This window comes from Lactuca sativa, chromosome 4 (assembly GCF_002870075.4).
Source record: "Lactuca sativa cultivar Salinas chromosome 4, Lsat_Salinas_v11, whole genome shotgun sequence".
In the NCBI taxonomy this organism is placed as follows: domain Eukaryota; kingdom Viridiplantae; phylum Streptophyta; class Magnoliopsida; order Asterales; family Asteraceae; genus Lactuca; species Lactuca sativa.
The window spans coordinates 93,673,855-93,696,868 of NC_056626.2; the positions used below are offsets into that span (position 1 = coordinate 93,673,855).

Sequence of the window (23,014 nt, forward strand, 5' to 3'; positions counted from 1 at the left end):
CTTTCAACGCATAAAATACATATACAGTCTAGATCTAAGTAAAAAGTTTAGATCTGAAGGAAAGAAGTTCAGATCTTTCATCCAGCATATATCTCAAAGTATACAGTCTAGATCTGGAGAAAAGTTTAGATCTAAGATGAGAAAGTGTAGATCCAAAGGAAAAGGTTTCATATCTGAAAGAAAGAAGTTCAGATCTTTCATACAACATAGATCTCAAAGTACATAGGTTAGATATAAAGAAAAAGTTTAGATCTGAGATGAGAAAGAAGTATAGATCTTTCATCCAACAAATATCTCAGGTAAACAGGTAACATATATATATACACACATAGCACATAATTTGTATAAAATGTTTCATATCTATGTGTAAGATGAAAGTGACTATACACTCACCTGATACGGAGTGGTTTAGTAGCACCTCGCTTCTAAAAATAACCTTCTTTGACAAAACCGAGAAGTTTTCTTGAGAACCGGGCTCCGCATGGGTAGAGTTTCAAACCGAAAAACTCTTTTTCTCGGAGACTCCGGGCTCTCCAAGGCTTTCTTCAAGTGCTAGGAAAGTTTCCTAGGCTTTTGAGGGGTTTGCGGAGTTAGAGAGAGAGTTCAGAGAGAGAAAGTGAAGGTTGAAGGTGTGAGAGAAGTGTTGAAACCGGAACCTCTATTTATATGCTATGAAATAGCTCTACTCGATGAGTTGGCACTTCTACTCATCGAGTCCAGGCTAGGCGTCGCCATTCTGGTGGCAGAACGTGGGTGGCCTACATTGTGCCACGTCACCCCTTTTGCAGCAGCACCCTGTCAACTTCTAAACCCCGTAACTTTCGCATACGAGCTCCATTTTCGACGTTCTTTATATCCACGCGTAGGTAAAAACAATATCTAAAACTTTCCTTAAGACTCCATCGGCTAATTCTTGGCTGATCTTAAATTTAATAGTAGGAGGAGATTATAATGTTGAATGACCGCGTAAAATTCGTAACTTCTTCATACGGACTCTGTTTCGTCTGTCTTTTTATCTTTGAGTTCCTATTAATGAGATCTTCAACTCTCATTTAGGTCGTGTTGGCCAAAAACCGCTCAATCTAAAATTCGAGTTTCAGGTCGTGCACTGTTATACAATATCTTAGAAAATTCATAACTTCCTCATACGAAGTCAGATTTGGGCATTCTTTTTTTGTATGTTCTCGGTTTAACGTATACTACAACTCTTTTTTAGATCGCTGAAGTTAAAAGTTCCTCTATCGTAAATTCACTATTTACATCATCCCGGTGTCGTGCTACGTCCATCGCGAAACTTCAACGGGTCATAACTTCTTCGTTATAACTCGGATTTCGGCGTTCTTTATATCTCCGGAATCCTTGTTTCGACCACTAAAAATTTATGTAAAGATATCGTGCTTATCTCACACTTTAATTTTGATGCCTATTTTTATTCATTATTAATTATACCTTTATAATTAAGTATAAAACACATAATTCACATAATATTCAGGTAATTCATCTTTATTACTTTAAAACGGGTTACAATGGTTGACCTAGACTATTACATCATCGCATCAATGCTTAGCCTCGAAACACAGGCGTTACACAAGGATTAACCAGATATGACATGAAGTATAGGCAAAATCTATGTAGTCGAAATTTTTTTGGTCCTTCTTCCTTAATAGGTGAAGCCGATATCTTTAGGCCCCTCAATGATTCGATGTTGACATCAAAATGTGTGGTCGTACTCAGACTAGATTGATAATCAATCAATTATGTACTTTGTTTTTGGTTGACACAAGTCGCTATCGGGAAACATGATCTTGAAAGTTTGAGTTTGACATATATCCATGTCTCATGATCAAACAAATTCTTGAAGAACAAAAGAATATTTGATGACTTATCAAAGGGTTGTATCACAATTTTAAGTTATGAGTATGGTAGGTAAGATAGATTCTATACTTTATTTGTTATTAGTGAATAGTATACCATATAGTGTTGGTGAATTGTGGAAGTGGGAATTGTTGGAAGTTAGTGCTCATAGTCACAACATTTGGTAATATTACTGTTACTATTAGGGTCCTTTTCGGTATATGCAAGGACATAAATAAGCTACTGATGACGTGAGATAATTATAGGGATATAGTTTGTTAATTAATTTAGTCTTTAATTAATTAAATGAAATCTGGTGATCTAGAAGGTTCAAGATAAAGGGATTTGAAAGTCGGACAATTATCCTTTAAGGGTTTATATTCTTCCCTATAAATAGAAGGGTCCAAGGTCGAATATAAGGATGAGTTTCTCTTTGGAAAAATCCTAGTTTCTCTTTGTAAAGGGTTATACATAATACGTTTGAATCATACAGGATTTTTGGTTTGTGGGTGAAGTCAGGTGTTGTTCGTCTATTCCTTGGATGCGTCTACGAAAGAGGAGCTCGTCTGTGGGCTCGTAGAACTCATCATTCAATCAAGATCTATAAAAGTTCCAAACGACTATGAAGGTATGTATTCTAGTTTATTCTATTTAAGTTTAAGTTAAAATTGATTGATTAAACATGGATCTATTTCTGGTTTATGAGGCTATTGTTTTTGTTGCTTCTGATGTGCATAAAATGATGACAAACATGATTAGGATAATGTTTAATAAAGGTAATCTAGTAAATAAATTGGTCATAGATAATTTTTTCTTAAACACTATTCAAACTAGCAATTAGATTCAAAACATTTTGTTTAAGAAAAAAAATACGGTAAATTACACCAGTTGTCCCTCGTGCAGGTGCTAAAGAGCATGTTTAGTCCCTATTTTTAAAAATTAACTCAGACCGTCCTTGAGTTTGTTTTTTCTTGCATGCTTAGTCCCTATTGACATACAACAACATTTTTACTCTTAATAATTTCCTTCTCAATTTTACTTTATTTGTTTATCATTTTCAAATTAAAAAGAAAATTAAAAAATATATATCCCCGCCCACCCTCCCTTCCCTTTCCCCAACTTCGTTTCTCCTCTACTTCTCTTTCAAGAATTTTTTCGGCGACCCTAGACCTCTCTGATCACCGTTGAGGTTCCTTCAATATGTTATAGGTAGATCCAACGAGATCATGAAACCCTCCACCTTCTGATTCCGACCATTCTCCATCGTTGTCTGCATCACCGCCACTCATCTCCTCTTCTATATTCAACACATTACGGAATCGAAGTGCCTCAGTCATCGATTGTCACACCCCAAAATCGGAATGGCGGAAACATTCGGGGGTGGAGGACGTCATGTTTAGTATCACAAGACATGTATCATAGTAAGCAAGTAATGAACAACCATTTCATTAGAAAGAAAGTGTATACAAAGTATGTGTTCACAAAACACAGAGTACATAAGCAAATAATAAAACAAGACTTGAAGCTATACTGCTCCATCTTCAGAATTCCCAGAGCGAGTACCTGTCTACTAGTTTCCTGAGAATACAAGTTATTTGGAAGAGTTTATCAGCAGTTAAGCTAGTGAGTTCATAAGATTTTAGTGATGTATATAAGTTGTAAAAAGTTGTTGAAAAATGTAGTTGAAATGTAGTAAGTTATAAGTTCAGTTTTAGAAAAATTCGCCTGTTCCTCTAGAAAATCATATATTTCCTAATTTGATGAAAGATACGTAAAAATGATTCTACAATCCTTTCTATGAGTACTAAATGGATACAAGTTATATAAAACTCATAGTAAACAAACAATCGATTGTGCGCATCTGCCCTAAGTCCACAACCAAACAAGGAACAGAAGTAAGGCGGATAGCACACATCCCATTGTTTGTTAGGTCCTCGTTGTATATAACCCTGGTGTATTCACTTGTTACTCATGGAGTTAATTGTAATAGTTCCTTTATATCTAGTGAAAAGATCCCTTAAGAAAACCCTTATTTATTATAATAGAATAATGACCACAGTGATTACTTCTATAGTCACTTAGTTTATACTAGATATATATAATCTAATATCGAATAGATAGTTGATTGGATGAATCTGCCCTAAGCCCACAACCAAACAAGGAACAAAAAATAAGGCGGCAAACACACATCCAACTACCAGTTGGGTATTAATGATATATAACCATGATGTATAAACTAAGGTATTATAGAGTTAATCACCTAAAATCCTTTTAGTTTAATACTGGATTAATAAAATGGATTAAACCCTTTACTGGTAAGTTTCTAGTTTTGTATACCGAAAATTCTGATTTGAAAAGTATGCTTTATACTAGAAAACTGTGCATTGAATTAGTGTCCTATGACTTGACCCATACCTGGTACCCCTTATGATGATTTAATGTATACGAGACACATATATAACTAAGATCGAATAGATAACATCCTGGGTGAATCTGCTCTAAGCCCACAACCAAACAAGGAACAGGAAATGAAGCGGAAAGCACACATCCTATTACCTATCAGATCCTATTAATATATCCCTTGGTGTATACATTAAAGAGTCATAAGGTTAGCATTATGGTCCTTTTCTACTGAATGTACTAGACCCGACTGTTCTGTTTGTCGTTTGTAAAATGTAAATATTGTAGTATTGTATATAGTAACTACTATTGTACTAAATGCCTTAAATTGATTATTATGGTATAATGTGATGGCTAGATCCCATACTAAATGCTCTCCCTGTCAAAAGATTCTGGGACCCAAACACGACCTCTGCAATCAATTGCAAGCCGTGAACATCCACATTAAAATTATGTGATCATGTATACCCAATATAACTATCACCTTTTGTTTAGACCAATGCGTTAGTGATTCATTGGTATAATTAGATCCTTTAATAGTGCCATGCTATAGCATCTTAGTATGTTCGTTATGTTATAGTATTTTACTATCTTCTCTTGTTATAGTGTCTTAGTATGTTCTTTATGTTATCGTGTATTGTATCTAGTATGAACTGAACCTCTAAACTATACCCCTTTTAGATTACTAATGTTTTACTTGAACTGTTATTGAAAAGACTCATTTTACTACCAATTTATGCTTTTACTTTAAAAATGGAGTTTTGTTAAACTATAAAGCAACATAACTGTAAAATAGTTTTTGAAATGTGTTGATCACTTATAGAAGACATAAGCAACATTTTGAAAGATGTTTATAACAAAAAATTACACAATTATCATTGTGTTCAACTTATATTCCCCCCTTAAAAGCATTTAAAACAATTAAAAGATTCATTACGGGGTATCAACTCACCTGATGTGGGTCATTCAACGAATACGCTTGTAAGGATGAGAAGTTCCACGAATGAAGTCCCGAGACACAATAGGTTCTAAATGACATATAAGGACACATATTGACATGAATATATTGTTTATAAACAACTATATGAAAGGAAACACCTTCCGGGACTAGGAAACACTTTGACCAAGTGTTGGAATCACATGTGATTCAACAAAGGAAGGTAGAATGACAGTTACATGAGTTTTACGGCCCAAGGGAGTTTACAGCCATAAAATCATGGTCACACAAGTATAAGTGTAAGTTTGAAGGCTTGGGAAGCTTTAGGGACTTTTGCTCTACACTAGGATGAGAAAGACCACTTTCATTGAGGCTTTTGATGAGTTTACGGCCCAAAGGTGTTTACAGCCGTAAACTCATAATCTTTTATGTTGATGAGATTAATTTAGGGTCCTAATCTCATCCATTAAGGGTCTTGGGTCACTAGCTTTGCATCTAGGAGGGTTGATGGCCCATATATACCTTAACATTAAGTTTACGGCCAAGGAAGATCTTGGGCCATAAACTCAAGATGTTCTTGAGAAAATGTGTGTTTCAAGGGTGTGATTCAAGGCTTCCTAGTAGATATGAAGTATAGGAAAGAGTACTTACGATCTAGAAGCTTGAAATGGTCGGTTTTGGCCAAGAACACTAGTGTGTGTTCTTGGTGTTCTTGGTGAAACTTGAAGATCTAAGAAAAGAGTGATTTCTATGGGTGAAATCATGGAAGGATACTAGATTATGAGATGTATCAAAAAATCTAGGAAGAATACCTACATCTTTTAAAGATCTAGGAAGAAAGTCTTGATGATACTTGAGAGGATTTGAAGGAAAATCGGCCAAGGAAGGAAAGAATGAGAAAAATTACCAAGTATCATCTATATACCCTTGAGTTAACGGCCACATGAGTTTACAGCCATAAACTCATGGTCTTGTGGCCGTGAACTCATTTTGATGAGGTTATGGTTTGATTTGCTACATTGTGGTTCTTGCAGGTACTTACTAACACTTATTCCTTAAGTGTATTAGGCTCAAAACTCCTTAGAATGACCTTTAACCAGGCTAGAACTCAGTACTAATGAGTTTGACACTCAGTTGAGTTGATTGACTGGGTCGTAAAAGGCAAAAAAAATTCAGGTTGTCACATCATCCCCCGTTAGATGGAATTTCGTCCCGAAATTTGCTTTCTTACAGTACTACTAGGGTTGCGCTCCTCTGATTTGTAGAATACCTACTCGTAGACCTAGCTATTTTGCCCTACTGTTCATAATAGGATTCGTACTTGGCCCAACTATCATTAACTCGTGTATACAAGTCGTATATGATTAGGATTAGTAAGATGGTCGGATGTGCGACTCTGTCCCAGCTCCACAACCAAACAAGGAACAGGAGATAGGGCGGAAACACGCATACTAGATTTGCGTAATCATAATCATATACCACCCTCGCGCATAAACTGAATAGTGATAGTCGGGTTGTATTCGTCCTTAGCCTCTGTGCTCGAACATGGTCTGCTGGACGAGTGGTATTTCGTGACGGTTTGCAGACATCTGACGATAAGGCTTCGGAGGACAAAGTACTCTTCGCATGAGTACTTCAGGGTTTAGAATACAAAAGATAAAACTAAGGTTTAGGTCGGACTATCGTACGAATGATGAAGGTTTCTAGAATTTGATGGTAGAGGCAATAGAAACATATGAACTTAGTATGGTGAGGACCACGCCAATTCATGACGAATGATAGTGACAGACTCTATACCGAACAAAGTTTTGGCCAATTTGAAAGAAACGTCTGTTATACGATGATGTATCCCTAGTGTGTTCGACAATGTACTCCTAGTGTGATCGACAATGTACTCCTAGTGTGCTCGGCAATGTACTCTTTGTAAATGTTCTAGTGCTTTCTTTTCTTCCTTTGATGTTAACACTCCTACGTATCGTACTGCTATGTGCGCATACATACAAATGAAAGTGCTTTGATAACTGGTGATGATATTTAATATCATGATCCTCCTTAGTACCACTACGATCACCTGTCATATACAAGTTATGAATAGTTAAGATGAATAAGACGGTCGACTGAGTAACTCTGTCTCAAATCCACAACCAAACAAGGAACATGAATTAAGGTGGAATCACTCACTCTAAGTCTGCAACATCTTAGTTATGCACAACCCTGATGTATATGCTAAGCCATCATAGCTTCTCTAAACGGATCTTTTAGTTCTCTTAAATACTGTGATCTATTTCAATATGTGAGTTATTATAATTACCTTTTAAGTGTTTTCCCCCAAGTTTTAATCTTATATAGATATAAGTTAATTTTGAAAGTAATTACTAGGTCGAATACATACCGCTGCTCGTTGACGACTCTGGGGTTGATTCTCCTGCGGTGATCATCAGACTGCGTCCGTCCGCACCTGTGTTCTTTGTTATCGGGCAGTCCCTATGGTAGTGTCCAGTCTCACCACAGCCATAGAAGGCTTGGTTTTCTTCAACTCTGGGGACTTGGGAGATCGGTTGAACCAGTGCCTTGCAGAAATGGACTGTGTGTTCCTTTCTGTGGCAATTCAGACACTGCATTTCCCGGCATACTCCAGTGTGGTGGTAGTTTCACTTTCCACACTTCGGGAGGGTTCCAACATATCGAATGGCAGGTGCTGGAGCAGCAGGCATTGTAGCGGCATACATAGTACTCGCTTGTTGCTCTTGCGGGGGTTCCTGTGTTGTTCGCTTCTTCATCGTCTTGTTCCCCGACTTCTGATTATAGTCCTCTCCATTTGATGGCTCGGGAGCGAGGACTTCTACACCATGGCAAACTCCATGGTCAATGAGTCGTTGGGCTAGGCATTTGGCGCTATCAAATGTGGTTGGGTTAGAAGACAACACATCTCCTTGGGTCAAAGCAGTCAGACCCCAGATATCTTTCTACCTTCTTGCTCTCCAGGGTAACCATCCCGAGGCATAGTGATGCCAGGTCGTTAAACCTGTCAGTGTAGGCCAATATGTCTGAGCCGACCATGGTAAGCTCCCATAGTTCTAGTTCCAGTTTCTGAACTTTGTCCCTCGGGGCAGTACTCTTCCAGCATTAACTGTTTTAGGTTTTCCCAACCCATTGAGTTAGCCACTGATAGGGTCAGTGACTTAACATGGCTGTTCCACCATGTCAGGGCTCTGTTGAAGAAGGTGTAGGCAGCAAACTTCACTTTGCTCCCTTCTGGGCACGAACAGATTTTGAAGAGCGAATCTGTTTTCTCGAACCATCACATCAGAGATATCACTCCACCATTCCCGTTAAAGGAAAGGGGTTTGCAGTTATTGAAGTCCTTGTAGGAGCACTCTCTCGAGCGCACGGGGACCTCACCTTGAGTAGCATGAATAGGTGTTCCACCTCCGCTGGAACTGGTAGGATGATATTGAGCCATGGCTGTTGCCACACCCGCAGCTACTATAGCATCTGTTTGATCTGCGAGGAGGCATCTTTGCTAAAAGAATACAAAGATGAGACGGAATAAGTCTAGAGCAATGGACACAAGCCGAAAGCTAAAAAGACAAGGTTATCCTAGTTCTGGGTGTATCGGGTCCTGACTTCCACAGGGTTCTAGAAACAATTCATAAAAGAGTTTATACCGAATAAACTTTATGAATTAGATATGGCTATCCTCGAATAAACATCTATTACCTGAATAACTGTTACCAGCTGTATGTAAAGAAAATAATCCTACCATATAGGGTGAGCGGTGTTTCCACTAACTCATTAAGTTAACCAAGATTATTATTTATTAGTGTGACACATATGACGTTTTGGTTACTTCTGCTGATCCTTCTTTGAACACTTCTTATGAACTTGTCCTTGTTCCTCCTTGACTCTTCTGCTGACTCCTATGAGGAAGTAGTTGCATCTATTTGGGTTTGTCATGCGAGAATGGATGTGACTAGAGAACCTATGAGATTTAGGATAACTTTATGGGGTGATCCTTACAGAGTGCTTCTATAATGGTACAATGTATACAAGTTTTATATAATTCAAGATTAAATAGACCTTCGAATAAGTGATCCTACTCCAAGACCACAACCAAACAAGGAGCAGGTAATGAAGTGTAGATCACAAATTCTAAGTCTATAAAACCCCAATTATACATAACCTTGGGAGTATACATTTCAAAATTATAGACCTATCCGTAAGGGTCTTTTAAGTTATCACATAAGTTATTTATATAAAGCCTAAAATACTCCTATAGTATTCTAACTTTCATGTTCTGATCTAGAGATCCTTTGTATAGAGTTAGGTAAGTTTTAACACCGTTGCAACACCACATCACTCCCAAGCACATGTCGGTCAGATCTCGAATGAATATAGTTGATCAGGCTATATTGATCCTAGCTATGACTACATAACTGTTCAGGTTTGATGACAGTGTTCAACCTTTAAATACTTTAGTTCTGTTCTTCTTATGACACTCGTTCTCGTATGTATACATGTATAAGCAAGTAGGTATATTTTTATAACTTATCATTTACTCTCAAAATCTATCATTATCCAAAGCACATAAGCCCCATTGTATTTATCGTTGTATATCTTTTATCGGTTGATATACTTAGTTCACTATAAATAATGCTCTGATACCAATCCGTCACACCCCAACACCGGAACGGCGGAAACGTTCGGGGGTGGAGGACGTCATGTTTAGTATCACAAGACATGTATCATAGTAAGCAAGTAATGAACAACCATTTCATTAGAAAGAAAGTGTTTACAAAGTATGTGTTAACAAAACATAGAGTACATAAGCAAATAACAAAACAAGACTTGAAGCTATACTGCTCCATCTTCAGAATTCCCAGAGCGAGTACCTGTCTACTAGTTTCCTGAGAATACAAGTTATTTGGAAGAGTTTATCAGCAGTTAAGCTAGTGAGTTCATAAATTTTTAGTGATGTATATAAGTTGTAAAAAGTTGTTGAAAAATGTAGTTGAAATGTAGTAAGTTATAAGTTTTGTTTTAGAAAAATTCGCCTGTTCCTCTAGAAAATCATATATTTCCTAATTTGATGAAAGATACGTAAAAATGATTCTACAATCCTTTCAATGAGTACTAAATGGATACAAGTTATATAAAACTCACAGTAAACGAACAATCGATTGTGTGCATCTGCCCTAAGTCCACAACCAAACAAGGAACAGGAAGTAAGGTGGATAGCACACATCCCATTGTTTGTTAGGTCCTCGTTTGTATATAACCCTGGTGTATTCACTTGTTACTCATGGAGTTAATTGTAATAGTTTCTTTATATCTAATGAAATGATCTCTTAAGAAAACCCTTATTTCTTATAATAGAATAATGACCACAGTGATTACTTCTATAATCATTTAGGTTATACTAGATGTATATAATCTAATATCGAATAGATAGTTCATTGGATGAATCTTCCCTAAGCCCACAACCAAACAAGGAACAGAAAATAAGGCGGAAAGCACACATCCAACTACCTGTTCGGTATTAATGATATATAAACATGATGTATAAACTAAGGTATTATAGAGTCAATCACCTAAAATCCTTTTAGTTTAATACTGGATTAATAAAATGGATTAAACCCTTTACTGGTAAGTTTCTAGTTTTGTATACTGAAAATTCTGATTTGAAAAGTATGCTTTATACTAGAAAACTGTGCATTGAATTAGTGTCCTATGACTTGACCCATACCTGGTACCCCTTATGATGATTTAATGTATACGAGACATAAGATCGAATAGATAACAGCCTGGGTGAATCTACTCTAAGCCCACAACCAAACAAGGAACAGGAAATGAAGCGGAAAGAACACATCCTATTACCTATCGGATCCTATTAATATATATCCCTTGGTGTATACATTAAAGAATCATAAGGTTAGCATTATGGTCCTTTTCTACTGAATGTACTAGACCCGACTGTTCTGTTTGTCGTTTGTAAAATGTAAATATTGTAGTATTGTATATAGTAACTACTATTGTACTAAATGCCTTAAATTGATTATTATGGAATAATGTGATGGCTAGATCCCATACTAAACGCTCTCCCTGTCAAAAGATTCTGGGACCCAAACACAACCTCTGCAATCAATTGCAAGCCGTGAACATCCACATTAAAATTATGTGATCATGTATACCCAATATAACTATCACCTTTTGTTTAGACCAATGTGTTAGTGATTCATTGGTATAATTAGATCCTGTAATAGTGCCATGCTATAGCATCTTAGTATGTTCGTTCTGTTATAGTATTTTACTATCTTCTCTTGTTATAGTATCTTAGTATGTTCTTTATGTTATCGTGTATTGTATCTAGTATGAACTGAACCTCTAAACTATACCCCTTATAGTTTACTAATGTTTTACTTGAACTGTTATTGAAAAGACTCATTTTACTACCAAGTTATGCTTGTACTTTAAAAACGGAGTTTTGTTAAACTATAAAGCAACATAACTGTAAAATAGTTTTTGAAATGTTTTGATCCCTTATAGAAGACATAAGCAACATTTTGAAAGATGTTTATAACAAAAAATTACACAATTATCATTGTGTTCAACTTATATTCCCCCCTTAAAAGCATTTAAAACAATTAAAAGATTCATTACGGGGTATGAACTCACCTGATGTGGGTTATTCAACGAATACGCGTTTAAGGATGAGAGGTTCAATGAATGAAGTCTCGAGATACAATAGGTCCTAAATGACATATAAGGACACATATTGACATGAATATAGTGTTTATAAACAACTATATGAAAGGAAACACCTTTCGGGACTAGGAAACACTTTGACCAAGTGTTGGAATCACATGTGATTCAAAAAAGGAAGGTAGAGTGACACTCACATGAGTTTACGGCCATGAGTTTATGGCCTAAGGGAGTTTACGGCCGTAAACTCATGGTCACTCATGTATAAGTGTAAGTTTGAAGGTTTGGGAAGCTTTAGGGACTTTTGCTCTACACTAGGATGAGAAAGACCACCTTCATTGAAGCTTTTGATGAGTTTACGACCCAAAGGTGTTTATAGCCGTAAACTCATAATCTTTTATGTTTATGAGAGTAGTTTAAGGTCCTATTATCATCTATGAAGGGTCCTGGGTTACTAGCTTTGCATCTAGGAGGGTTGATGGCCTATATATGCCTTCACAATGAGTTTACAGCCAAGGAAGATCTTGGGCCGTAAACTCAAGATGTTCTTGGGAAAATGTGTGTTTCAAGGGTGTGATTCAAGGCTTCCTAGTAGATATGAAGTATAGGAAAGAGTACTTACGATCTAGAAGCTTGAAATGGACGGTTTTGGCCAAGAACACTAGTGTGTGTTCTTGGTGTTCTTGGTGAAACTTGAAGATCTAAGAAAAGATTGATTTTTATGGGTGAAATCATGGAAGGATACTAGATTAAGAGATGTATCAACAAATCTAGGAAGAATACTTACATCTTTTGATGATCTAGGAAGAAAGTCTTGATGATACTTGAGAGGATTTGAAGGAAAATCGGCCAAGGAAGGAAAGAATGAGAAAAATGGCCAAGTATCATCTATATACCCTTGAGTTTACGGCCACATGTGTTTACGGCCGTAAACTCATGGTCATGTGGCGGTGAACTCATTTTGATGAGGTTATGGTTTGATTTGCTACACTGTGGTTCTAGCAGGTACTTACTAACACTTATTCCTTAAGTGAATTAGGCTCAAAACTCCTTAGAATGACCTTTAACCGGGCTAGAACTCAATACTAATGAGTTTGACACTCAGTTGAGTTGATTGACTGGGTCTTAAAAGGTAAAAAAAATTTCAGGTTGTCACACCGATCTACCACCGTTCGATTTATGGACAATCCATCAACGTTCCATTTTTGCACGTTCAACCATGGATCGATTCCTGTTTGATTTTTCCCACCGGTATCAGATCTCCACTAGGAAAAAAAAGGCAACTTCCAAAATCTCTCCTGAAAAAGAAACAAAGGCTTCAAATCTTCATTAATGGGTGGAAAAAATGCATATTTTCGACCACAATGTTGGTGTTTCTCAATGCATAGGTGGATTCCGGTTCAAGTTGTCGGGCGGTAAAGGATGTATGGCAATATCAAGTGGGGTTTTTCTGTATGTGGGTTTTCTGACGGAGAAAGGGGAAGAAATGGTTGGTGTGGTAGTGCCAGAATTTGTAGTATGAGTGAAGATACAAGAGTTGGGCATGAATCTACAATAGTTTTTATTTGGAATCTGAAGTAAGTGGTGGTGGGGTTTTTCAGCAAGAATGTGTAGTAGGCGGTGGTGGGGATTTTCCGATGGTGCTCCATTTTCTGGGTATAGATTATCAGTCAAGTAGGGGTGGCAACTCTTGACCCAACCCGTAACTCGACATTGACCCAACCCAAAAATAGACGGGTTTGAGTTGAAAATTTTGACCCGCCAACCCACCAATCTATTTATTTCATGGGTTGGGTTCGGTTATCTGTTTGGCTTCGCGGGTCAACCCGCCAACCCGTATATATATATATATATATATATATATATATATATATATATATATATATATATATATATATATATAATGCTTTAAGCTTTGAAATCATGAATGTCTGTTTGTATATTCTAACTTTGTATATGGTCATTTCACATTTGTTATTATTGTTTTTAATTCAGAATATTAACATTTAACAATTTAAAAGAAGCTACAAATTTTTTCAAATTGTTTACAAATAGTGAGCATGTGATATGCATGTATGTCTTGTGTGTAAGAATTTGAATTACCAACATGTGTGTTGCTCTTTTTTATTACTTTATCATTGTAGATTTTTTGGAAACATAGCAGATATAGTGTGATAAAGCAAAACAAGTCATAATACTTTCTATTAAATAAAATATTTTAATTAATATTTTCGAATTTTGATATGGGTCACCAATGTAAATATTTATTGTGTATCTGTTGGATTTTAAAAGAAATCATTCTACCTTAAGAAATTTTATATAAAAAGTGAGAAATCCTTTTATCTTATATTATTTATACACAATTTTACAAATAGGCAACTTCTTTTAAATTGTTAAGTGTTAATATTTTGAATTGAAAACAATAATAAGAAACGTGAAATGATCATATACAAAGTGAGGACATACAAGCAGATATTCATGATTTCAATGCGTAAAGCATTACCATCACCACCACCTTCACCTTTAAATAATTTATTTAATATATTTTTTATTTAAGTGTATTTATATGTATTATTAAAAATATTAATAATAATGAATTTAAAAATTAGTATTCTTGTTTATATTTTTAATATAATAATAATAATAATAATAATAATAATAATAATAATAATAATAATAATAATAATAATAATAAGGCTTTTGTTTGCAAAAAAGTCCTAATATTTTTTTTTGCAGAAAAGTCTCAATATTTTCGGTCATTTTGTGAAATAGTCCCAATAATTTAGGTCAGTTTATGAAATACTCCCAAATTAATTTGCTGCCGGTTTCAACTGGTCAAAAATGGTCAAAATGCTTACTTTTACCGGTTTTTAAGACTTTTTCATAAACAAAAATTAGTTTATGACTAAAACGTAAACCGGGCCAAAATTTTAGGATTTTATTGGAGATTTCCATATATATATATATATATATATATATATATATATATATATATATATATATATATATATATATATATATATATATATATATATATATATATATAGGTAAAAAGTCCTGAATATTAGGACTTTTCTGTAAACAAAAAATATTAGAACTTTTCTGCAAACAAAACCCTTATTATTATTATTATTATTATTATTATTAAAAATATAAATAAGAATACTATTTTTTGAACTTGTTACTATTAATATTGTTACTAATACATATAAATGCATTTAAATGAAAAAAATAATATTAATGACATTGTTTATGCTTGGAGGTGGAGGAGATGGTGATGTTTTTAGCATTGAAATCGTGAATGTTTGTTTGTATATTTTTACTTTTTATATGGTCATTTCACATTTGCTATTATTATTTTCAATTCAGAATATTAATACTTAACAATTCAAAAGAAGTTGAATATTTGTAAAATTGTTATAAAAAAAATAGTTTAAGGTAGAAGGGTTTCATACTTTGTATATAAAATTGTTTAAGGTAGAAGAATTAGTTTGCAAAACCAATAAATCCACTACAAACATTTATATAGGTAACTCATATCAAAATTCAAACGTACTAATTACAATATCTTGTTTAAGAAAAAGTAATAGGAATAATTCAAAAGTATTAATCCAAAAAACATGTCCTATTAGTTTTTATTAAACAAGATATTGTAACTAATACTTTTAAAGTTTGATATGGGCTACCTATGTAAATGTTTGTAGTGGATGTGTTGGATTTAAAAAGTAATCCTTCTATTTTAAACATTTTTATATACAAAGTGAGAAATCATTCTACCTTAAACTATTAATAAACAATTTTACAAATATGCAAGTTCTTTTAAATTGTTAAGTATTATTATTCTGAATTGAAAACAATAATAACAAATATGAAATGATCATATACAAAGTAAAAATATACAAACAAACATTCATCATTTCAATGCTAAAAGCATCACCATCTCCTCCATCTCCACCTTTAAACAATGTCATTACTATTATTTTTTCATTTAAATGCATTTATATGTATTAGTAACAATATTAATAATAACAAGTTCAAAAAAAATAGTATTCTTATTTATATTTTTAATAATAATAATAATAATGGTTTATTTGTAGAAAAAAGTCATAATATTTTTGTTTTACAGAAAAGTCCTAATATTTTTTGTTTACCGAAAAGTCCCAATATTTTGCGTTAGTTTACGAAATAGTCTCAAATTAATTTGGTACCAGTTTCAACCGGTCAAAAAGGATCAAACTGCAAATTTTTGCCGGTTTTCAGGACTTTTTTGTTAAAAAAAATCTTGGGGCTAAAGTGTAACTTATATATATATATATATATATATATATATATATATATATATATATATATATATATATATATATATATATATATATATATATTACATTTAAAAAATGATATATTTAATTATTAATGAAATTTGATTTCCATCTGTATTCGTAATATTTTGTATCATTGTATTCCTTCCGTATTAATATGTGATTAATCTGCATTTGCGGTTCGTTAATCAGAAAAAGAAAAAATACATGTCATTATTTTCATTAGTCACGAACGAAGAACACATCCATTTTCTTTGAATTTTTTCATTTTTCATTTTTATATGGATGTTATTGACTTTATGATAAATTTATGTTGAAAACCTTTTTTTATGTTAATTACTTTAATCATTTTATGAATTTATGTTGAATTTTTTTTTTTTAAATGTGTTGTGTGTTTATTAAACGGGTTATATGGGTTGGGTTTGACCCATTAACTTGTGAACCCGCGAACCAATATACTTAAATGGGTTATATGGGTTGTGTTGGGTTGAGCTTTCCAACCTACCAACCCGTGACCCGTCAACCCGTCAACTCATATATTATATGGATTGGGTTGAGTTTATGTTTTCTGACCCGCCAACCCGTTAACCCGAACCCAACTCAATTGTCAGGCCTACAGTCAAGTGTTCTTAACAAGCTAGAACAATATGTAAAATATTTTTTTATAAGTAAAAATAGTCAAAAATGGTAAAAATAAATGAAAATGAAAATAAAAAGAGTATTATATATAGTCCTTTCATGTTTCAAAATGGATGAAACGTTCAAATTAAAATTAATAATGGATGAAGTATGCAACTTTTAACGATATGATAGATGATTCGAGTTAATTTTTTAAAATAGAGATTAAACCTGTCTATTGATATCTGCACGAGAACGATTGGTGTAATTTACCAAAAAAAATAAATTTAAAACTTATATTCACCAACAAACTTTTTCTATATTTTAAACTTATATTCACCAACAAACTTTTTCTAATTCTTTCTTTCTTTAAAACTAAAAGATATAAAACTTTTATTTCCAAAACTTTAAAAGTGCCTAATAGATAAGTCAACATCAAATTCAATACCTATAAATAATGCAAGCAACTTCCAATAACAAACACACACACACTCTCTCTCATGGCAATCAACAATAGTGTAACACAACTAAACATCCAGCAAAACGTAGTTCCTACAAATCAAGATTCTTTGCCAGTAAAAATAAACTTTAATGTCTTTTCCATTGTATTTGCTTTTTTTACTTCCCTTATATTTCGTGTTGCCGTCTAAAGCATGGCTACGAAAATTGCAGATCGAACAATCCACCAAGTATTCAGAACAATTGGAGGAAGTTCGAAATCTTCTAAAATATTCAGAACAATTAGAGGAAGTTCCAAATCTTCTAAAGCATGTCGAAGGTGTGCCCATAAAACTTGTGGAAATAGTTGATGTTCTCCAAAAACTTTGCATCAACCATAACTTCGAACAGGAGATTGACTCAATCGTGAAAACTCATTACACTACAATTTCCAATGGCCATGTTTCTAACCATGACCAAAGTCTTTATGAGGTTTCCATCAATTTCCGAATCCTTCGACACCATGGTTATTATATTCCAGCAGGTGAGCGGTAGTACACATCCTTGTTTTTTCTTCTTGTAGTACTAGATTCAAAGAATGTCAATTTTGTTAAAGTTATTAAGTACCAGTAAAATTTCTTCGTATCAGATGTTTTTGCACGCTTCAAGCAAAAGAATGGAATGTTCCTTGAAGAAATGGCCAAAGATGTAAAGGGATTAATGGCATTATATGAAGCATCACAACTAAGCATAGAGGGAGAACGTATTCTTGAGGAGGCTGCGGATTTTAGCAGCCATGCTCTCAAAGAAATGATGCCTTTTCTTGACGAAGATGAAGCTATAATGGTGAAAAATACATTAGAACATTCGTATCAGAGAACCTCGTCAACTTTCATGGTCAAGAAATTCATCAAACATTACTCGGGGACCACCATGTCTCAACTTGCTGAGATGGAGTTGGCTAAACTCCAGGCCCTACATCGAACAGAAGTTACTCAAATCTTCAAGTAAAAATTTATTTTGTTACACATGCAACATAATGAATGTACACAAAGGCATGAGAAACCGGTGGCTTAGATAAATGGAATTACAATCATTTGAAAGAAGCATTCTTTCTTTCTAAGGTGGTGTTTGAATTAGCTTTTCATAGCTAAACGTCATTTTTAGAAAAACAAAAAAACAAAAAATGTTTGACAAACTAGTTTTAAAATTCATTTTTGAAGTTTTTACATAAAGAAAAGGAATTTTTTAGAAAAGTCATGAAATCATGACTTTTGAGGTTTGAAAAGCTAAGCCAAACACCCCTAAATACTAAAATGAAGAGTAAATTACACAGATGGTTGTCATTTAAGGTAACTTGTTTTTTTTTATAACTCCGACAAAATGAGTGGTATATCCCATAGTTGTCAAAATCGCGATCCTGATCGTAGGATCGTACGATCCTACGATCCTAGGTATGAAAAACGATCCGGATCGTAAAAGGATCGTATTTGGGGTAGGATCGCAGGTAAGATCGTAAGATCGTAGGTAGGATCGTAGGATCGAGATCCGATCCGATCCTACCTTCCTTTGATTTTTTTTTTTTTTTTTTGCAAATGAATTTTTTTTAATCACTTTATGTCTTTTATCCTTTACCAATCTACCGTTTATCATTTTTTATTGAGACTTACGACTAATATTTTGAAGTTTTTATAACTTTTGAACGAAAAACTAAATGTTTGAAATAGTTTTCATGATTAAATATTATAAATTAAAATTATGTTCTATTTTGTGGGATCTTAGGATCTCGATCCCGATCTTGCAAACCCAAAATCGATCCTAGGTAGGATCCCGATCTTGACAACCTTGGTATATCCTTCCTAACTTTTCTAAAACCCTTTTTGTTTTTTAATTTTATATGACTTTTAATCTTTTTAAAGGGACCCATTCCAAACACATTACGTACCACTTATAGCTGCTTAAAATTACTACACTAACCCTAACATTAATAAAAACAAAAACAATCCTATGTTTATCTTATTATTTGAACATATACAACACCACCCATCCCACGATACCACCATGATCTTCTCCGCCCCACCCCTTCTACTCTGTTTTTTTTTTTTTTTCATTGACAACACCTGCAACCTAAAGCTAAGAAGAAAAACCCAATATTCCCATGTTTTTTGTAGGATCATCGTTACCATATCTCTTCATTAGGTCGTTATAAACTTCTTTGCTCTTCCATTTACAGCACCCTGTGGGTTGCTGCCATCTTCTCACTCGTTGCCCTCATCTCTTCATTTGTCCTCAAGAGAAAAAGCCTCCCACCACAGCCAATAGAAAGCACTGGATTGGAAATCGTCACCGACAATGAAACCTCAACTGTGATTTTACATAGCTTCGGGTCCAACTCCTTTTCCGACAACTGTGGTTGGGATGTGGGATTTTTTAGTGTATGAAGGTGGGAGGGTAATGCAGATTCCGGTGAAAGGAGATGAGGGAAGACGAAAAGGGTGTGTGGTGGTGGTGGCAGATGAGAGCATCAAGAAAGCGTGGGATGTGTTCTGTTGGCAATGGCCTAATCCGTCTACATGAGGAGAGAAGAAATTTAAGAACCACATGCTAGTCTTTTTACGTTTATTAGTTTGATTTATTTAAATAAATTTAATAAATACAAAAAAAAAGGGAAGGTCATATTAGTCATTTTATATTGATTAGGGCAATCCAAACAAAATCAAACTATAAAAATGATAGGAATTAAAGAAAAAATAAGTAGGACCAGACGTTCAAATTATCTCAAAGGATAAGGACCATTCGTGTAATTTACTCTAAAATGAATTATCCTTCTGAAATAGATGGTGGAAGGAGTTGGGATTAGCAAAGGAGCTGAAGCTTGCGAGGAGTCAACCATTGAATTGGTACTTATGGCCCATGGCCAGCCTTGAAGATCCTAGCTTGTCGGAGCAAAGATTGGAGCTCATAAAGCCAATTGCCTTAATCTTTATAATTGATGATATTTTTGATGTTTATGGAACTCTAGATGAACTCGTCCTCTTCACAGAAGCAGTTATTAGGTACAATTTTTATCCAAAAATAGCGAAAACGTGCGTTAAGCTTCAATAACATATAACTTATGAGTTGAGTACCATCGATATAGATTTTGATTATAAGGTTGCTACTTCAATTATTTGCAGATGGGGTGTTAATTCTCTTGAACAACTGCCGTATCACTTAAGGATCTGTATTCAGGCTCTATATGACATAACACGGGAGATCAGTGACAAAATCTACAAGAAATATGGGTTCAACCCCATAGAGTATTTAAAAAGGACGGTATGTTGAATATTGTCTATTGTATGAGTTGAAAAACAAGTTTCTAATTGGAGCACAACTATCTCTAGAAACTAATTTTAATTTAAAGACTTCATAAATAAAAATAAATAAATAAATAAATACAACTTTAAACAAATACAAAAGTGTTATATATATATATATATATATATATATATATATATATATATATATATATATATATATATATATATATATATATATATATATATACCCAAATGGTGGAAGGAAAGCAAAGAAAAATAATATAAACGTACTTTTAAATGTAATTCAATTGTTGCAGTGGATAAACCTTTGTGAAGCGTTTCTAGTGGAGGCAAAATGGTTTGCTTCTGGACACTTGCCGAATGCAGACGAATACTTGAGGAATGGGATTGTAAGTTCTGGTGTAGAAGTAGTTACAGTACACATGTTTTTCCTTCTCGGTTGTGCTACTAATGAAGATAGCGCCACAATTATTAAGGACAACCCGGGGATAACATTTTGTTTAGCAAAAATACTTCGTCTTTGGGATGATCTAGGTAGTGCTAAGGTAATACAAATTTCATCCATGTATAACTTAAGTTTAACTTATATATAATTAACTTCAATATTATCTCATTAGCTATTAGCTATGTCTTGAAGATAAATGTTTTACTTATCATGTCCCATAGTAACATCCGTTTTGTTATAAACTAACAGGATGAGAATCAAGATGGTCATGATGGATCGTATGTGACATATTACATGCGAGAAAATGAAGGTTGTTCGCTTGAAAATGCACAAGAACATGTTATGTCAATGATATCAAACACATGGAAACAGCTAAATAAGGAGTGCCTCTCCCCAAATAAATTTTCAGCACCATTCATAAAGGCTTGTTTGAATCTTGCAAGAATGGTACCTATGATGTACAATTATGATGAGAACCATTCCCTTCCTCTTCTTAAGGATTATATAAATTCAATGTTTTAGGGAGGAAATAACATTCATCGCAACTTCGCAAGAAATACTAAAAAGTTAAGATTTCCACCTACCGAAACCAGTGGTGGAGCTACATGGGGCGGTAGGGTACTACAGTATCCCCAAAAATTAATATATATATATATATATATATATATATATATATATATATATATATATATATGTATGTATGTTTTATGTTATTGTACCCTAACTAAAAAGATTGAACCATATTTCTTTTAATGTAATGGATAACTACATAAAATATATGTTGATAATGTTTGTACTTCAGTATCAAAATTTCTGATTCTACCAATGACTGAAACGCTAGGGTTGGTCGATTCTAATATTTTTGTGAGTTTTTTTGTTGTGTTTAGGGGTGTCAAAAAAACCCGAACCCGATTAACCGACCCGACCCTAACCCGAATAAGGTAATTAGGGTCGGGTTCAATAGGGTTAGAATTCCAAATCGGGTTATTCGGGTTAACCCGACAAACCCGATTTGTAGTTAGGGTCGGGTTTAGGGTTGATTTTTACAAAAAAATCGGGTTTCGGGTCAACCCGAATAACCCGGTTAGGAATTCACAACCTTTACATATTTCATTGCTATTTACTTGAACTATACAAAAAGACTACAAATCCTTTGAAAATGTAAATTTTTGTGACTCTAGAAGCATACGAGGGTCAAGTAACTCCCATTTGTCAAGTTGAAGTCCAAAAAGATATAAAACCTCCGCATCTCAAAATTACTAGAGCGGCTGAGAAAGTAAAGATTTTATTTTGATAATTATTTCTACTTTAAACTAACTATAAACATGAATAAACTACATGACGTTGATCGCTAACTAGAGATTGAAAGTTCATCTATTTAATATTTATAATGGAAGAACTCTTTTAGCCATTGTGGTATGCATGTTTTCTCGTATGTTGTAATAACCATGAGGTCCATGATCTTTTATTTTTAATTTGTTTCAATTTGTATGCATTCTTGATGTTAAGAAAAGAGTAAAAAATGGTTTGGATTTATATCAGATTGCACTCTTGAAAAAATCATATATATTATGTTTAAATTAAGTGTTTAGTGTATTAACCCGACTAACCCGGCTAACCCGACCCTATTAACCCGAAACCTGAACCCGACCAACCCATACCTTAATAGGGTCGGGTACCGGGTTAAATTATTTTTTGTGAAAACCCGACTCGTTTAACCTGAAACCCGATCGGGTTGACCTGATTAACAGCCCTAGTTGTGTTTCTAAATTTATAGTAACGCTATAATAATATTTTTATAGTGTTGAGAGTTATATATATCATTAAAAAATTGATTTCCATATAACAGTTTTTCTACATACACATAAATTTATGCTTTATTAAATTGTACAATATAACATTTAACGCAAATATTAAATTTTTGTGTATGTAAAACTTGATGTTTACGAATCAACACCCATAATTAAATGGAAATATATAT

General features: G+C 34.0%; 1 protein-coding gene across 2 annotated transcripts; it reads left to right on the forward strand.

Annotated features, from left to right (window-relative positions):
- The first annotated feature begins 17,329 nt into the window (after window positions 1-17,329).
- On the forward strand, window positions 17,330-21,818 carry LOC111897116 ((3S,6E)-nerolidol synthase 1). 2 transcript variants are annotated; one of them, XM_052770374.1, is made up of 7 exons: window positions 17,330-17,405; window positions 17,503-17,812; window positions 17,918-18,275; window positions 20,106-20,324; window positions 20,445-20,583; window positions 20,885-21,133; window positions 21,283-21,818. In XM_052770374.1, the coding sequence occupies exons 1-7, from the start codon at window positions 17,331-17,333 to the stop codon at window positions 21,553-21,555; spliced, it is 1,623 nt and encodes a 540-aa protein (XP_052626334.1). In that variant the 5' UTR covers window position 17,330; the 3' UTR covers window positions 21,556-21,818. The 2 variants fall into 2 exon arrangements, with proteins under 2 accessions (XP_052626334.1, XP_042757564.1); XM_042901630.2 differs by lacking the exon at window positions 17,330-17,405 and having other exon boundaries at window positions 17,407-17,812.
- Window positions 21,819-23,014: the final 1,196 nt, after the last annotated feature.

What these genes read in the sequence shown, in the direction of transcription:
- LOC111897116 (XM_042901630.2), top strand. Translation starts at nt 17,422, where the DNA reads ATGTCTTTTCCATTGTATTTGCTTTTTTTACTTCCCTTATATTTCGTG. An exon ending in TGGTTATTATATTCCAGCAG is followed by an intron (nt 17,813 to 17,917) that starts GTGAGCGGTAGT and finishes TCTTCGTATCAG; the next exon opens with ATGTTTTTGCACGCTTCAAG. An exon ending in TAGAGTATTTAAAAAGGACG is followed by an intron (nt 20,584 to 20,884) that starts GTATGTTGAATA and finishes CAATTGTTGCAG; the next exon opens with TGGATAAACCTTTGTGAAGC.